Source organism: Oncorhynchus nerka, linkage group LG22 (assembly GCF_034236695.1).
Source record: "Oncorhynchus nerka isolate Pitt River linkage group LG22, Oner_Uvic_2.0, whole genome shotgun sequence".
Taxonomy (NCBI): domain Eukaryota; kingdom Metazoa; phylum Chordata; class Actinopteri; order Salmoniformes; family Salmonidae; genus Oncorhynchus; species Oncorhynchus nerka.
Window position 1 is genome coordinate 37,633,039 of NC_088417.1, and position 18,834 is coordinate 37,651,872.

Below are 18,834 nucleotides of genomic sequence, written 5' to 3' on the forward strand. Positions count from 1 at the left end.
TAAGAGGCGGACAAGGACTATGGTGGAGTGGGGTCACGTCCGGGCTAGGGGAGGGTTTGGCCGGGGGAGCTTTTCTTGGCTCACTGTGCTCTAGCGAGTCCTTGTGGCGGTTAGGCTAACTTCTGTCGTCAGTTGAACAGTGTTTCCTCCGACACATTGGTGCAGCTGGCTTCCAGCTTAAGTGAATGGGTGTTAAGAAGCGTGGCTTGGCGGGTAATGTTTTGGAGGACGCATGACTCGACCTTCGCCTCTCCCGAGCTCGTTGGGGAGTTGCAGTGATGAGACAAGATCGTAATTGGATATCACAAAATTGTGGAGAAAAAGGGGGTAAAATTACAAAATAAAAATACAAAATTAGAAATACTGTGTGCAATCATCCGCCAACATGCCAGAATTGACCCGCATTTGGCGGGTGTTAATTACCCACCCTGATCTTAGTCTTCCTAACTCAGCAGTCATTCTGAATGTTGGATATCCCCACTTTGGCTGGATTCCAATAGGAATTACACATCACTTTGCAATCCATCATACTGTGACTAGGGGCCTATCATGACTCCAGGCTGCTGTATTAAGGTAAAACTAGGCCCTCTTAATAAGGCCTTATTAAATACTTGTTGTATTGTGTATAACAATTACATTTTAATAATAACATATTTGCGTAGGACCTCACTTGGTTAAGTTCACAGGACAGAAAATGGATGAATGCAACAACCATGTCTGTCACTAACAAATAGAGGGTGGTATTTGGTATTTTATTAGGATCCCCATTAGCTGTTGTGAAAGCAGCAGCTACTCTTCCTGGGGTCCACACAAACATGAAACATGACATAATACAGAACATTGGTAACTCTATAATTCAATCTAATGGCACTCTGGGAAATATGCAAATAAGGCTTTACACTAAGCAGTATGTTAATTTAACACTGAAAAGAATGGACCCATATAGACACTGAACCAGTGTTAAATGTAACACTTAAGTGCTTTGTTCAAGGGCACATCAACAGATTTTTCAGTCAGGTCAGGGTTTCGAACCAGTAATTTTTCAGATACTGGCCCAACACTCTTAACTGCTAGGCTGCCCTGCCACCCCCTGTGTTGATTTAACACTGGAGAATTTGCTGTGTACCTCTGGCAAAACGCGTTAACATTTTCAAGTATTCGACAGCTTTTAAAAACAGAAAGTCAGACAACCTCAGAAATAGTCATGTAGAAGACAAGGCAGCATTGTTTGTGATAAAAAAAATTGTGGATGATTTGAAGGTTGCGTTTTGGTTTGCGGAGAAGAGAACCGTTACATGGAACACTGAGGGTAGTGTGAAGGGCTTAGCAAACACAATACTGTGCAGTACTAGAACTACCCCTCCCCCAGAACAGGGTTTCAAAATGGAGGCTGCTGCTCTGGATTCGGCATATCACATCTTTCAGACAGACCCTGCAGCTTTTTATCTATCCCTTGAAACAAAAGGGGAAATTAAGTAAGGGAATAGTAATTTCAAAAGCCACCCTATTAATGAATATCAGTGAAGAGTTATATAACTCTTCACCTCCCTCCATATTTAGCAGCAGGCTGGAGATAACACTTTATTAGAATAAAATCCAGTATTACAATTCCTCATGATTAAACAGTATGGCTAATGCATAAACTGAAAGTTTTAAACACATTTTTTGTAATTGGAATTGTATTCAAAGTTTTAGGGGGGTTGAAGTTTGTATGCAAAACAAATTCACAAATTGATATTGAGTACTTTATTATTTTATGAGCATTCACATTGCAATTGTTGTTATTTTAGACAATCACAACTCTAGACTAAGCCATAATTGTCTCTCCGTCCATCCCCCTCTCTCTCTCTCTCTCTCTCTCTCTCTCTCTCTCTCTCTCTCTCTCGAAAGATTTGAGTGACAGAGTGAATGATTTCTAATGACAGTCGGAACAAATCTGTCATAATGAGGTCACCTTGGGCGTTTTTTTTCTCATATTCGCCTTCACAGCTCGATGCAATTAACCACTACAGTATCTTTAACACATAGAGAGACACTGATATGACTCTGCTCTAGCGGATTTTAGCTCCACTGAGCATGTGTGAGAAAGATCAAATCTTGGGTATGTTCCAATAATCTCTTCTTCTTCCTGAAGTGTGCACTTGTTCACTACGCTCCACAAATTAAACATCATTGGATAGGAGTAGAGATGGGCTGGAGAGAGTTTCTTATCCCTGTCATTTCCTGTCATATCCATGAAGGGAAGTGTACAAGTGCACACTTTGGGAGAAAGGAGAGAGTCATCGGGAGGCAACCTAAGTCCTTCCCCTGACTGGCCATTGGCCTCTGTTGTGCCAAAATGGCCAATTGACCGCCCTCCCACCAAACACGTGTCCTGTTCACCAGAGAGCAAATCCTGGGTTGTAAATTCATGCTGTTCTGTCTCCAAATGCTTGAGATAAATGTCTATGGTGTTATTTCACTCACAACTCAGTATATCTTTGCTCATGGCAAGTCTGTGGGATAATGTACATTACAGTGGTGTGTGTGTGTGTGTGTGTGTGTGTGTGTGTGTGTGTGTGTGTGTGTGTGTGTGTGTGTGTGTGTGTGTGTGTGTGTGTGTGTGTGTGTGTGTGTGTGTGTGTGTGTTTGACTACCGGTCATTGCATTGAGCAGGATTTCAACATCACCAGTTAATTGTAATTTATGTAATTTATGTTAGTGAACTGATAACCCGGTCAGCTGGTTGTTCATCCGCACAAATCCGCATTTGCTAATAATCCATCCGCAACCACCTGACTATACACTATCGGTCAAAAGTTTGAGAACACCTACTCATTTAAGGGTTTTCTTATTTTTACTACTTATTTGTAATACTTTCAGAGTGAAGGAAAGCAGCCAACAAGGGCTCAGCATATGTGGGAACTTCAAGACTATTGGAAAAGCATTCCAGGTGAAGCTGGTTGAGAGAATGCCAAGAGGGTGCAAAGCTGTCATCAAGGCAAAGGGTGGCTATTTGAAGAATCTCAAATATAAAATATATTTTGATTTGTTTAACACTTTTTTAGTTACTACATGATTCCATGTGTTATTTCATAGTTTGGTTGTCTTCACTATTATTCTACAATGTAGAAAGTAGTAAAAATAATAAAACCCTTGAATGAGTAGGTGTTCTAAAACTTTTGACCTGTAGTGTATAGTCAGGTGGTTGTGGATGGATTATTAGCAAATGCGGATTGGTGCGGATGAACAACCAGCTGACCCACGCACCACTTGCATGCGTGCATGTACTTCAGTGCACGTGCGTCCGTCCAAGACTGTGTGTGTGGTGAGAGCAGAGTAGCAGCTCAGTGATGTGGTTAGTAATGTAGAGCCCTGCTGGAGATGGTCCGTAGAGAGAGCTTGCTGGATAATTGCTGCCACAGTGACAGGTAGGGCTGTCTCTGTCACTGTTCTCGCTGCAAGAAGGGTACAGGTATGTCAGAGCGTGTGTGTTTGCGTGTGTTGGGTGTGTGTTTGCACGTGTGTGTGAGTGAGCTCCTCCATCCCCAAACACCTGCTTCTCTGCATAGACTGCCTTCAGACGGTGGCAAACTGCCAGATGTTTTCAACTGTGTGATAGGAGTGTCACACACACTCAGGGGAAGTAAATTAAACTCTCTGGTCAGAGAGCAATATTCTTAAGCATTTGAATATACATTTTACGTATAGGGAAAGGTCTCTCTGGTAATTGGTGTACTTGTTGTAGGCATATAGAATTATATGTATGATGATGAATCCACTATAAATGATCAATGAGTATAACTGGCATCTGATCCAAAGAGCATTCCTGACACTTGGATTCCTTGTTAACCCAATAAAGTTCTAAGGAGTCTGAGTAATGGAGTTTATTTTAATATGGTAATACGAATGTTTGAATGACAGCCAGATAGTTTGGCAAGGGAAGAGACATTCATTTTTCACTACTCTATTGTATTCTATTCTATCCATTCTAATAAGAGTAGCTGGGGAAAAAAAGGGAGAGGTCAATACGCCACTCACACTTTGATTGTTTTAGATTTGTATGGTAAATCTCGTCAACCAGTAGGCTCCACTGCAATCTATAAACCTCTCTTTTGAACAATTGTCAAATGTAATTTATGCTGAACATGTCATGCATCTGCAGATTGTCAACTGTAATTTATGTTGAACATGTCATGCATCTGCAGATTGTCCACTTTGAAGGGGAAAAAAACAGCAGAAACAAATCCCTGGGTGGATGTGGAGTGACATCCATGGGGTTTGTCTCACATCTGGAGGTGCCTAAGATCCAAATCATTTGCTGGGACTGCTTCGGTTCCCTCCTTCTCTCGCAGTCCGTGAAGAATTTGTGTCAGCGCCTATCAAACGGAAAATGCCTCTTCTACACAGTGTCAGAGGAGCCACAATCTATTAATCAACCGAGTTGGAAGGGAAACTGATAGAGGAGAGAGAAGGACAGAGAGAGAAGAGAGGGTGGAGAAATACGCAGTGGGAGAGATCGCATGCATGGCGTATGTGTGTGAATGCATGTGTATGTGCATCTAAGTGTGCTTGTATGCGCATCTTTTCTGGGTGTGTGTGTCTGTGTCTGTCTCTGGTGGAGACTCATCCAGACTCATCCAGGTGGCCATCTTTAAAAAACTAACTGTCACAGGCTCACATCAGAATTATAGACTTTCATCCATGTTTCTCAAACATCAAATGTCGAAGTTGTTGCAAACGTCAAATTGCGGAGTGCTTAAGGTTAAGTTTTGGCATTAACCCCAAATTGTTAAGGTTAGGGTTAAGTTTAGGCATTAACTCTGAAATCTTAATGTTAGGCATTAACTTTGAATGGTTAAGGTAAGGGTTAAGGCTTGGGATAGGCTTAAAACCACAATCTCAAAAACAACTTTCTATCTCTGGATTCGAACATGCACCAGAGGCAGATGCTTACGCTCATCCACCATCCCCGTCCACAACGCTCTAGCAAATCCGAAACCTGCTTGAAGGTAACAGCGCTCACTGTTGCCTCTAGTGACCGGTTTCCAAGTCATCTCCCAACGTCCTCAAACAACATGGCCTGGCTGGTCTTTGAAAAGCCCTTATTTGAGAGACAACGTTATTAAGGATGTGTCATTCAGAGTTTATTTGACAGGGGAAAGTGTCTGTAAATCAAATCAAATTTTATTGGTCACATACACATGTTTAGCAGATGTTATTGCGGGTGTAGCTAAATGCTTGTGTTTCTAGCTCCAACAGTGCAGTTATATCTAACAAGTAATATCTAAAAATGTCACAACAATACACACAATACACACAAATCCAAAGTAAAGGAATGTAATTTAGAATATATATTTGGACAGCAATGTTGGAGTTGCATAGATTAAGATAAAGAATACAGTATATACATATGAGATGAGTGATGCAAAATATGTAAACATTATTAAAGTGGCCAGTGAATTCAAGTCTATGCATATAGGACAGCAGCCTCTAAGGTGCTATTGATGGCTATTTAACAGTCTGATTGCCTTGAGATGGAAGCTGTTTTTCAGTCTCTCAGTCCCAGCTTTGATGCACCTGTACTGACCTCACCTGTTGGATGATAGCGGGGTGGACAGGCAGTGGCTCGGGTGGTTATTGTCCTTGATGATCTTTCTGGACTTCCTGTGACATTGGGTGTTGTAGGTGTCCTGGAGAGCAGCTAGTTTGCCCCCGGTGATGGGTTGGACAGACCGCACCACCCTTGGGAGAGCCCTGCGGTTGTGGGCGGTGCAGTAGCGTACCTAGCGGTGATACACCCCCACAGGTTGCTCTCAATTGTGCATCTGTAAAAGTTTGTGAAGGTTTCAGGAGTCAAGACAAATTTCTTCAGCCTCCTGAGGTTGAAGATGCGCTGTTGAGCCTTCTTCTTTTCACTGTCTGTATGTGTGGACAATTTCAGTTTGTCAGTGATGTGTAGGCCAAGGAACTTGACGCTTTCTACCTTCTCCACTGCGGTCCCATCAATGTGGATAGGGGGTGCTCCCTCTGCTGTTTCCTGAAGTCAACGATCAGATCCTTTGTTTGGTTGACGTTTAGTGAGAGGTTGTTTTCCTGGAACCACACTCCCAGGGCCCTCACCTCCTCCCTGTAGGCTATCTCGTCATTGTTGGTAATCAGGTCTACTACTGTTGTGTCGTCTGCAAACTTGATGATTGAGTTGGAGGCATGCGTGACCACTCAGTTATGCAGGGAGTACAGGAGGGGGCTGAGCACGCACCCTTGTGGGGCCTCTGTGTTGAGGATCAGCAAAGTGGAGGTGTTGTTTCCTACCTTCAGCACCTGGGGGTGGCCCGTTAGGAAGTCCAGGACCCAGGTGCACAGGGTGGGGTTCAGACCCAGGGGCCCAAGCTTAATGATGAGCTTGGAGGGTACTATGGTGTTGAATGCTGAGCTATAGTCAATGAACAGCAATCTTACATACAGTTGAAGTTTACATACACTTAGGTTGGAGTCATTAAGAAAACTCGTTTTTCAACCACTCCACAAATTTCTTGTTAACAAACTATAGTTTTGGCATCGACTTTGTGCATGACACAAGTAATTTTTCCAACAACTGTTTACAGACAGATTATTTCACTTATAATTCACTGTATCACAATTCCAGTGTGTCAGAAGGTTACATACACTAAGTTGACTATGCCTTTAAGCAGCTTGGAAAATTCCAGAAAACCATGTCATGGCTTCAGAAGCTTCTGATAGGCTAATTGACATCATTTGAGTCAATTGGAAGTGTACCTGTGGATGTATTTTACCTTCACACTCAGTGCTTCTTTGCTTATCATCATGGGAATATCAAAATAAATCAGCCAAGACCTCCACAAGTCTGGTTCGTCCTTGGGAGCAATTTCCAAACCTCTGAAGGTACCACATTCATCTGTACAAACAATAGTACGCAAGTATAAACACCATGGAACCACGTAGCCGTCATACCGCTCAGGAAGGAGACTCGCTCTGTCTCCTAGAGATGAACGTACTTTGGCGCAAAAAGTGCAAATCAATCCCAGAACAACAGCAAATGACCTTGTGAAGATGCTGGAGGAAACAGGTACAAAAGTATCTATATCCACAGTAAAATGAGTCATATATCGACATAACCTGAAAGGCCACTCAGCAAGGAAGAAGCCACTGCTCCAAAACCGCCATAAAAAAGCCAGACTACGGTTTGCAACTGCACACGGGGACAAAAATCATACTTTTTGGAGAAATGTCCTCTGGTCTGATGAAACAAAAATAGAACTGTTTGGCCATATTGACCATTGTTATATTTGGAGGAAAAGGGGGATGCTTGCAAGCCGAAGAACACCATCCCATTCACGGGGATGGCAGCATCATGTCGTGTGGGTGCTTTGCTGTAGGAGGGACTGGTGTACTTCACAAAATAGATGGCATTATGAAGAAGAACAATTATGTGGATATATTGAAGCAACGTCTCAAGACATCAGTCAGGAAGTTAAAGCTTGTTCACAAATGGGTCTTCCAAATGGACAATGAGCCAAAGCATACTTCTAAATTTGTGGCAAAATGGCTTAAGGACAACAAAGTCAAGGTATTGGAGTAGCCATCACAAACCCTGACCTCAATCGTATAGCAAATTTGTGGGCAGAACTGAAAAATCATGCGCAAGCAAGGAGGCAGAGAAACCTGAGTCAGTTACACCAGCTCTGTCAGGATGAATGGGCCAAAATTCACCCAACTTATTGTGGGTAGCTTGTGGAAGGCTACCCGAAACGTTTGACCCAAGTTAAACAATTTAAAGGCAAGGGTACCAAATACTAATTGAGTGTATGTAAACATATCCCAGTCCGCGTGATTAAAACAATCTTGAAGCGTGGATTCCGATTGATCAGACCAGCGATGAATAGTCCTTAGAACGCGTACTTCCTGTTTGAGTTCCTGCCTATAGGAAGGGAGGAGTAGTGATACCTTATACCAGGGGCCATGGCTGGATTTGCAGAGGACATGCAGTGCATGCCAATGGCAGACACCGTGAGTACAAGAATCAGAGATGATGCGAGATGGTGAAGTATCTCTGAAACCCTGTCTGCTTCGCAAATGGCACCCTATTTCCTAGCTGTGTGGGTCCTGGTCAAAAGTAGTGCACTACATAGGGAATATGGTACCATTTGAGTCACAATCCCTGTCTCGTGGTCTGTTATACCACAGCTTGAGGGATTTCATCTTTTCACACTGTGTACATTGTGTAAACAGAAAACACACACCTTTGAAACCCATTTTGACATTATGAAGAAGTCATATTCATTATGGCACACTATCAAATTGCAACAAAACGTTCTGCAATGGAAAATGAAAACAAACATTTCTTATTGGATGAATTCAGGCGGTTCCTCCCTGTTTCAGTCCATTTTCTTCTGTTTCATGCCTAATGAATGCAACCCAGGTATTTGAGCACTATGGAGTATTGGTTCAGACTGAGTAGTAGTAGTTGGTTGCCAGGCAGTAGTGCCTCTCCTCATACTCCATAGGCAGGTATTGATCAGGGTAAATAAACAGAAGCTCAATCAGCTCCGCTCCCTGCTACTAACAGCACGACTACCATGTGACGGACACAGACAGTATGCTTGGTGTTTATCTTTCTGCATTAGTTTCTAATGATGTCATACACACGGAGACAGCGAACGCATTACTTGGAGCAGGAAGAAAGTATTTTGTTTTTCCGCGACACTCTCCTCCTCTATTTTCCCTCTCCTTATTTTCTCCCCCCTCCCCCTCCTCTTCCTCTTTCCTCGTCCCCTTTTTATTTGGAGGTTTATTCAGAGGTATAAGGTCTTTGATTTGGTGTCTAGATGTATCAAAGCGGAGGGAAACAATAAACCAGTGATATTCATGAGGACAAAAGACAAGGGAGAGGAGTGTTCCTTGATTATCTGGGGATAGATGGCTTCCTTTGTGTGTGTGTGTGTGTGTGTGTGTGTGTGTGTGTGTGTGTGTGTGTGTGTGTGTGTGTGTGTGTGTGTGTGTGTGTGTGTGTGTGTGTGTGTGTGTGTGTGTGTGTTTATGACCGTGGTTACAGCTTTGAATATGGGTACACACTAAAGTATTTGTCTTGTTACTCAACATTGTCTAACCACACCATTGAGACATGGCAGGATACAAATAATATGTGATGTATATTTCCCCCATCTGAACAAAATACCCCATAATGGCAAGGTGAAAACATGTTTTTAGAATTTGTAGCAAATTTATTGAAACTGAAATACAGATATCTAATTTACATAAGTATTCACAACCCTGAGTCAATACATGTTAGCATCACCTTAGGCAGCGATTACAGCTGTGAGTTTCTAGTACAATACTTGCACATTTTTTTTTTTTTAAATGATTCAACCTCTGTCAAGTTGATTAGTGATCATTGCTACACAGCCATTTTCAAGTCTGCCATAGAAGTCAAAACTATAACTAAGCCACTGTGGAACATCCAATGTCATATTGGTAAACAACTGCAGTGTAAGGTATATTTGCCTGGTGTTTTAGGTTATTGTCCTGCTGAAAGCTGAATTTGTCTCCCCGTGTCTGTTGAAAAGCAGTGTCTGTTGGTGTTCCTCTAGGATTTTGACTGTTCATTTTCATCCTAAAAAAAACTCCCCAGTCCTTGCCAATGACAAGCATACCCATAACATGATTTAGCCACCACCATGCTTGAAAATATGAAGAGTGGTACTCTGATGTATTCTGTTGGATTTGACACATTTTAGTATTTTTTGATGTATTAAGTTAATTTCTTTTCCACAATTTTTGCAGTTTTAAATCAGTGCCTTATGTATGTTTTGGAAGATTTTTATTCTGTACAGGCTTTCTTATTTTCACTCTGTCATTTAGGTTAGTATTGTGGAGTAACTTCAATGCTGTTGATCCATCCTCAGCTTTCTGCCATCACAGCCATTCAACTCTGTATCTGCTTTAAAGTCACATTGGCCTCATGGTGAAGTCCCTAATCGGTTTCCTTCATTCTCCAGCAACTGAGTTAGGAAGGACCCCTGTATCTTTCTAGTGACTGGATGTATTGATATACAATCCAAATTGTAATTAATAATTTCACCATGCTCAAAGGGATATTCAATGTATGCTTATTTATTTTTACCCATATACCAATAGGTGCCCTTTTTTTGCGAGGCCTTAAAAAACCTCCCTGGTATTTGTGGTGGAATCTGTATTTGAAATTCACTACTTGACTGAAGGACCTTACAGATAATTGTATGTGTGCGGTACAGAGACGAGGGAGTCATTCATAATTCCTGTTAAATGCAACTTATTATGTGACTTGTTAAGCTCATTTTTACTCTTGGACTTATTTAGGGTTGCCATAACAAAGGAGTTAAATACTTATTGACTCAAGACATTTCAACTTTTCATTTTTTATTAATTTGTAAAAAAAAAAATAATAATAATAATAATTGTAACAATTCCACTTTGACATTTTTATCCATTTTTACTATTTTCTACATTGTAGAATAATTGTGAAGACGTCAAACTATGAAATAATGGATATGGAATCAAAGAAGTGTTAAACAAATCACAATATATGTTATATTTGATGCCAAGAGTGTGCAAAGCTGTCATCAAGGCAAAGGGTGGCTACTTTGAAGAATCTTAAATATAAAATATATAGAGAGATTATTTTAACACTTTTTTTTGGGATTCCATATGTGTTATTTCATAGTTTGATGTCTTTACTACTATTAAAATAAAGAAAAAACCCTTGAATGAGTTCAAACTTTTGACTGGCACTGTATGTGTAGGCCAGTGACACAAAATCTCAATTTAATCCATTTTAAATTCAGGGTGCAACACAATGAAAATTGAAAAGTGTTAGTACTGTATGTATAATGTACAATTTCAGAGATGTTTATTTGTCTGTGCTACAAAGGCATTTCATCCCCCTGATTTTGACTGAAAAATAAATAGTGGGAGATGCATCTTATCTGTCTCGAGGATCGGATGCATCCATCCCTCCCTCTCTAGATCCTCATCTCCCCCTCTCTCTCCCCCCTCTCTCACTCTCCTTCTCTTTCTCTTTCAGAGATAGCTATGTACAGACAGCCTTCATATGTGCAGCAGAGGAAAGTGGCAGCTTTAATATTGGAGTGATAGCCGCTGATAAGGGTAACGGCTGTGGAGAGGCGTTAGTGTCATCCCTCCCTCCTCCGCAATAAACACTTTCATTTTGTTTTTCCCGGAGAGATGGCTGTAAAGATAGATGTGTTGAATAGACGACCTGAGGAGCAGTAGAGGGAAGGAAGGAAAGACGGATGGAGAATGAAAATGGGAGGGGTGGGTATGCATATTCAGTATGAAAAGATCAATCAGAGGGTCGTGAAATATGCATTTTGTCATCTACCCTTCCTGTTTCATCGGCGCACCAACAACGCTGGCCACTCTGCCGACTCAAAATGCAAACCGAACTAACTATGATCTATATGGCATCCAAATGATATACAATTATTGGTAATATGTGTGGAACAGTAGAATTTCAACATAGTCATTGTGTCAGAATCAGTGATGAGCAATGCCTGAATATTGTACTGAAAAAATCATTAGATCTGTACTGAGGTGTAGGGTACAGTGTACACTCTTAGAAAAAAAGGGTTCCACTGTCCCCATAGAATAACCCTTTTTGGTTCCAAGTAGAACCATTTTACATTTACATTTACATTTAAGTCATTTAGCAGACGCTCTTATCCAGAGCGACTTACAAATTGGATTGAATACCATGTAGAACCCTCTGTGGAAAGGATTCTACATGGAACCCAAAAGGGTTCTTCAAAGGTGTCTCCTATGTGAACAGCCGAATAACCCTTTTGGCCAAGGGCATTGAGGCCTCAGATTACTAATTTAAATGATCTCCTTTTCCAAAACTCAGACATCTTGACTTCTCAGGACAGGGCTGGAGGCTGTGAGGAAAGGCCGCTTCTTATGATGTTATAACATGTGTTGTGTTTCAATTATTCCACTGTCCTCAACTCCAACCCAAGGCCTTCACTCCAACTCAAGTCAGCAGTTCAAATTATGTATTCCTGCACTGACTTTTCTATTGCATATATTTTGTGATAACATTTTACCTTTTTAGGGTAATCACATTAATAAGGGTACATAGCTTTAGATGCTAAGCTTTAGAGGCTAAAGCTGATAGATTTTTTTGGTGTGTGTGTTTGTGTTTAATTTGTCTCAGGGCAATTAGACTGCGTGACCAAAACGATTATGTGAACAGCTGGGTAGCTGAAATCTGCATATCAGAAATAAAATCAGGGAGACACAGACGATTGCTCATTAAAATCACTGGGAAAACAACTTGAAAATGAGACTTGACATCAGTTTTCAAAGTCTGTCAAATATTTGTGGATGTTAAAATGAATAATAAGGTTGCAGTATAAGAGCATAAGAGGAATACTCTTAATCTGGGTATGTGTTTATTCTGTAAATGACTCTAGCTATAGGAACAGAGCATTTGAAACATCTCAGAAAGCCCAGGCCAAGCATGCATCCCTGTAGACATTTACTATTGCCAAATAATGCACATTATGAACTCTCATGTAAACTCAGCAAAAAAAGAAACGTCCCTTTTTCATGACCCTGTCTTTCAAAGATAATTCGTAAAAATCCAAATAACCTCACAGGTCTTCATTGTAAAGAGTTTAAACACTGTTTCCCATGCTTGTTCAATAAATGAACATGCACCTGTGGAACGGTCGTTAAGACACTAACAACTTACAGACGGTAGGCAATTAAGGTCACAGTTATGAAAACTTAGGACACTAAAGAGGCCTTTCTACTGACCCTGAAAAACACCAAAAGAAAGATGCCCTGCTCATCTGCGTGAACATGCCTTAGGCATGCTGCAAGGAGACATGAGGACTGCAGATGTGGCCAGGGCCATAAATTGCAATGTCCCTACTGTGAGACACCTAATATAGCACTACAGGGAGACAGGACGGACAGCTGATCATCCTCGCAGTGGCAGACCATGTGTAACAACACCTGCATAGGATCGGTACATCCGAACATCACACCTGCGGGACAGGTCCAGAATGGCAACAACAACTACCCGAGAAACACCAGGAACGCACAACCCTCCATCAGTGCTCAGACTGTCCGCAATAGGCTGAAAGAGACTGGACTGAGGGCTTGTAGGCCTGTTGTAAGGCAGGTCATCACCAGACATCACCGGCAACAACGTCACCTATGGGCACAAACCCACCTTCGCTGGACCAGACAGGACTGGCAAAAAGTGCTCTTCACCGATGAGTCGTGGTTTTGTCTCACCAAGGGTGATGGTCGGAGTCTCGTTTATCCTCGAAGGAATGAGCGTTACACCGAGGCCTGTACTCTGGAGTGGGATCGATTTGGAGGTGGAGGATCCGTCACAGCATCATCGGACGGAGCTTGTTGTCATTGCAGGCAATCTCAACGCTGTGCGTTACAGAGAAGACATCCTCCTCCCCCATGTGGTACCCTTCCTGCAGGCTCATCCTGACATGACCCTCCAGCATGACAATGCCACCAGCTATACTGCTCGTTCTGTGCGTGATTTCCTGCAAGACAGGAATGTCAGTGTTCTGCCATTGCCAGCGAAGAGCCCGGATCTCAATCCCATTGAGTACGTCTGGAGCCTGTTGGATCAGAGGGTGAGGGCTAGGGCCATTCCCCCCAGAAATGTCCGGGAACTTGCAGGTGCCTTGGTGGAAGAGTGGGATAACATCTCACAGCAAGAACTGGCAAATCTGGTGCAGTCCATGAGGAGGAGATGCACTGCAGTACTTAATGCAGCTGGTGGCCACACCAGATACTGACTGTTACATTTACCCCCCCCCCCCCCTTTGTTCAGGGACACAATATTCCATTTCTGTTAGTCACATGTCTGTGGAACTTGTTCAATTTATGTCTCAGTTGTTGAATCTTGTTATGTTCATACAAATATTTACACATGTTAAGTTTGCTGAAAATAAACGCAGTTGACAGTGAGAGGACGTTTCTTTTTATGATGAGTTTATTTACCCAGCTAGCGCATAACATTCTGATAACCATATGATTCTTAAAGCTTGTTCCCGATTTACAATTCCGTGTTGGATGACCGTTCAAAACGTATTTCACAGTCAGAGCTCGTTTTTTCCAGAATTCCCAGTTGACTTGAACTCACTGAAGTCAGATTTTCGCAGTTACGAGTTAACAGTTGTTTTGAGCGCAGACCAAATCATGCTTCATTGACAGCATGGCCAATTTTGAATGTTTATCATTTTAAACTTGGAAAAGAGACACTTAATCCCAGATTTGGGACCTCACAGCCATTCCACTGAATAGCAGGCTAGTGGTTGCTTTGCGATGTTTGTAGTTAGCCACTGTCACTGATTCCTTCCAAACCACTCATTGTTGAATTTGTGATTTCCAAATTGTTGTGAAATGTTTATGTCCAATGGCCGATGAGCACCGATACGTTTAATCTATAATTTCTCTTCATTATCTCTCTTCACATGACAAAGATTTAAAAGGATTTGCCAGTAGATTGTCGACTTGATTCATGATGATGACTGATAGTCTAATCAAAGCTACTGTAAATATAATGAGATTTGACGTAATTTATATCTGTGGCCAATGACCTTGAGCCTTCTTGGATGGGCACTTCTAATGTAACTCTATGGCAGCAGCCAAGAGGCTTGAATTTTCAAGGACTAACATGCAAAACAGGTAAGCTCCCCCCCCCCTTTTTTAGCTAAAACAGAACTCCCTGCCCTGAATGATGGGTCACCCGTGATGCTGTGTCACAATAAAAAAAAATACATGTGTTTGCATGATTAATGCTTAAGGAAATTAATTTCCATGTGTCCTATCTGTGCTTAAAATTCAAACAAGTTCACCCAAAATATGCTACCAGTCTTATAGAAACATTCCGTGAATGTTTTAAGTTATTAACAAACATGTGGTTAGAGTATTGGGCCAGTAACCGAATCCTCAAGCTGACAAGGCAAAAATCTGGCATTCTTCCCCTGAACAAGGCAGTTAACCCATTGTTCCCCGGTAGGCCATCATTGTAAATAGGAATGTGTTCTTAACTGACTTGCCTATTTATATAAAGGTTACGTTTAAAATATAATTTCAGTTCTCAGAGCATTAATAAACCCTCCCAGGGAAACTTTCAAGGAACCAGAGTAAAATGTTCTCAGAACCTCCCAACAAAACCAGAACAGGCTAATTTCCACGACTGTTCTCAGAATGTTTTGTTTTACCAGTCATGAAATGTATTGCTCTGTTCCCACAATCAATGTGAAAACAAAAGCATACGTTCCCACAATTCCCAAAGAACCAAATGTGCTAGCTGGGTACATGAGTTCGATGAGTTGAAAGTTCAACTAGAGATAGATGGTGACCTTCAGGCTTCTTTGGTTTTAGCATACACTGTGTCCTTTTAGCTTGTCAGGCAAACTGCCAGCAGATAGAAGTTAGTGTTTTGATGTCAGGCTCAACTCAATGTTTTGACTGGCTCTCTACTCAGCCACAGCTCCAAGGGGCCAGGGTTCTGGTCTAGAAGCACCAGAACCCTGGCCCTACAGTTTTTACTACAGTGTGTCTTGGTTACTGCAGTTTAATAGATGCCAGGCCCACATAAATGTCCTTAGATAGCCACATAGAGAAGATTGACTTGAAAATTCCTAATAAAACACTTTAGTCATCACCTTTTTGCACAAAATATCTATTGAATTATTCAAATAATTTTTGCTGAAGCCGCTTCGTCTTTTTCATCACACAGGCAAATTTGATATTAATCTAATGTCTGCCATGTTTTTGGATGATGTGATGAAGTCGTCGCTGCTCTCGGTAATCCCTGTGTGCACTGAGTGCTAGTATGCATGTGATGTTGATCCGTTTAAACCGGATACAACCTGGATATAGACGGTCCATGAATCGGAGTATGTGAACGTGAGTAGATTACCTTGAAAACAACGGTTAGACTTATTGGACGCAGTCTCCACTTCTTATTATACCTGAGTGATCAGCTCCCTGAGAGGTCCTCCTTAAGACTAAATGCTGAGTGTGACCTTTCTGTTGCCCCACTCCTCCCACCCAGCTGGCCCTAATTACCTACCTCATTACCCCCCCCCCCCCCCCCCCGAAATAACACACTGATCCAAGATGGCTGCCTTATTACCCACTCCTAAATAACACCAGCACCACCAGGTTGAATAATAATAATTTGTGGAGTGTTTATATTTGACCTGTTACACACTTGTACAAGTGTTCATTGTTCCAAGTGTGTAATGGAAATGTATTTCTTGCACATCCCAACTCCCCCTAAGACACCCGCAGGGAGACGGGTCATGGATAGGGTCACCATTGTCCAACACGCCTGGAGCCATTGGGATTAAGTTCCTTGCTCAAGGACAGATCGACAGATGTTTCACCTTGTCGGCTCCAGGATTAAAACCAGTGACATTTCAGTTACTGGCCCAACCATAGAGAATGATAGAGACCTCTTGTAGACAAAAGGCTGTTTTAGCATATGCAGCGCCATTGAGGGCTTCCACCCTTCTTCCACCATTTTAAAGTGGTCAAAGTAGTCAACTGGGTAGGGATTCCTATGGGCTGTAGCCTCAATGGCGCTGGCCATGCTATCACAGACGCTATAATGGCACAGCTATAAAGATGAGTCCTCTATCTATCTCTATGGGCCCAGTGCTCTGACCTCGAGGCTACCTGCCACCCGAACCAAGATAGCTTCCTCATTTGACCCCCCTAAATCACAACAGGTAGATACGCAGATCCAAGATGGCTGCTACTCCCCACAACTGATTTTCTATACTCTCTGCAATCTTTGTGTTGACATTTTAATGAACTGTACTGTAGCTTGCTTGATGCCTGCTGGCCTAATGGATATCTGTGCTCTGAATGGATCCCCCCTATTATTTCTCTCCCCCTCCTCCCGCCAGACTTCACTCCATAAGTCCTGACTATATATTCAAGACGTCGCCATCACTATGGTGATCGCTGATGAGACGATAGGGTGATCAGCGCTTGCAGGATGTCGGACAATAAACTGAGAGGGAGAGGGAGAGAGAGAGGGCTGTAATTAGCCTTCCTAATGATGGCACTAAAGTAACGTGCTTAATTATATGGAATGCTGCATAAATTGCCAAGTGTGTGGAATCATTGGAATTGATTAAAATACTAATTAAACAGGCCCTTGCAGAATTTGGAGAGTGAGGTAAGGTTCAGCTCTTCAGGGTCATTTGCATACCCTTAATCTGGGGGAATGGGATTTAAAGGACCCTCTCTCTCTCTCTGGCTTTCCCTATTTCTCTTTTCTCCCTATTTCCCAGTTCACATGCTAACAAACTCAATTAAAATTATACTCTGTTTTCTCTTTTCACCATATAATTTGGCATAAGACCCCTTTGAATTTGTTTTTCAATATAAATGTATCCATCAAAGTGAGTGTTTCAAAGGCTAAACATGCACAGAAAAAAAACAAGTCTGCCGAGTGTATGATCTTAAATGTTGCATGCCACTTGCTTTGATTTGTGTGAGAATATCTTTGTTAAATATTGCATTTAGAACTAGCGGGGGCATCCTTTAATAGATTTATGGATCAAACTCATATTGCAATCCTATTAACTACTGCAAGAACCAAGAGAAATTAATTACGCAGTACATCGACTAGCACTTTTACATTCAAATAAATATTAAACATTCATTGGTACAGATATACAATCTTAATTTGACCAGTTTCTCACAGCAGACAAAATTGTCCTGCAGCAACAGGAAATGTGAATTATTGTGTGAATTATGAATGGACATTTTGGAGGAGTAGATTAAAAAAAAATTGTTAGGGCAAATCAAGTAGGACATTTTCAAGTAACAACTACAAACTTTAGAAGCCTTTTTATACCTTGAATATACTTCCTGCAACAACAGGGTGATCAAATTAAGATCTTACAATGTGTACCTCGGCAGCTGACAGTGTCCAAAGGTCTTGCTCATAAACCACTATACAACCATTTTAATAATCGTCAGAGCAAAGTAACAAGAACATTTCCGTTGTGCGATGCCTATGTGCTCGATTCTAGACACTGTACTGTAGGGTATTCTGTGGTCGTGTACAGGTGTAGGATCTTAACTTGATCACCCTGATGTTGCAGAACATTTTTAAATCTGTAGGGTAGTTGGGCTAACTTTTGCATGTGTACCGTAGCCAACAGTAAGTGAAACTTTGACTGGTCACTGATGAGTCTGGAGTTTGAGTTGACGTCACATGTTGACAAAGACCTTTGGGTGAAAACGTTGCAATAAACTGTGAGAGAATCACTGTGTGGTTATCTATCTTTCATTTTCACTCACACTATGTCACACACTCTTTCGGTCACGCTCTCCTGTTTCCCTTCAAGAATTAGACGGTCAAACATGTTCTTCTGCGTCATTCATTCTCCTCACTTAATACTCCTCACACACAACTCATTCCACTCACTCATTTCACTTTCCACTTACTCATTACATTATGTTTCTTTTTCTTTTTTTTACTAATTCCACTCACACACAACTCTGGTCTTGTGCTGGTGTCTTCCCAAGCAGTTCAGCAAAAGAAGCAGCTGGAGAAGGAAACTGGTGTGAAGATCCTGGAGGCTGGTGTCAGTGATGTAAGTCCTGTTTCATTGTCTGTTTCAAGCTGGGAACAATAGAATGATTGACTTGAATGGGGTTGCCATTTCTAGTTAATCTATTTCTGCCCTTTGAACATCCAACACTGACTATATCGGTGTCGAACGAAGTATAAAACTGACCCCCCCCAAAATTATTTTTATCCGGAAA

General features: G+C 41.7%; 1 protein-coding gene across 1 annotated transcript in view; it reads left to right on the forward strand.

Annotated features, from left to right (window-relative positions):
* The window catches only part of LOC115105135 (receptor-type tyrosine-protein phosphatase N2-like), a 240,064-nt gene that overhangs the window by 124,376 nt on the left and 96,854 nt on the right, over nucleotides 1-18,834 (forward strand). The window contains exon 11 of the mRNA XM_065006804.1: nucleotides 18,598-18,662. Within this exon, the coding sequence (XP_064862876.1) occupies nucleotides 18,598-18,662 (65 nt within the window). The remainder of the gene's footprint in view (nucleotides 1-18,597; nucleotides 18,663-18,834) is intronic.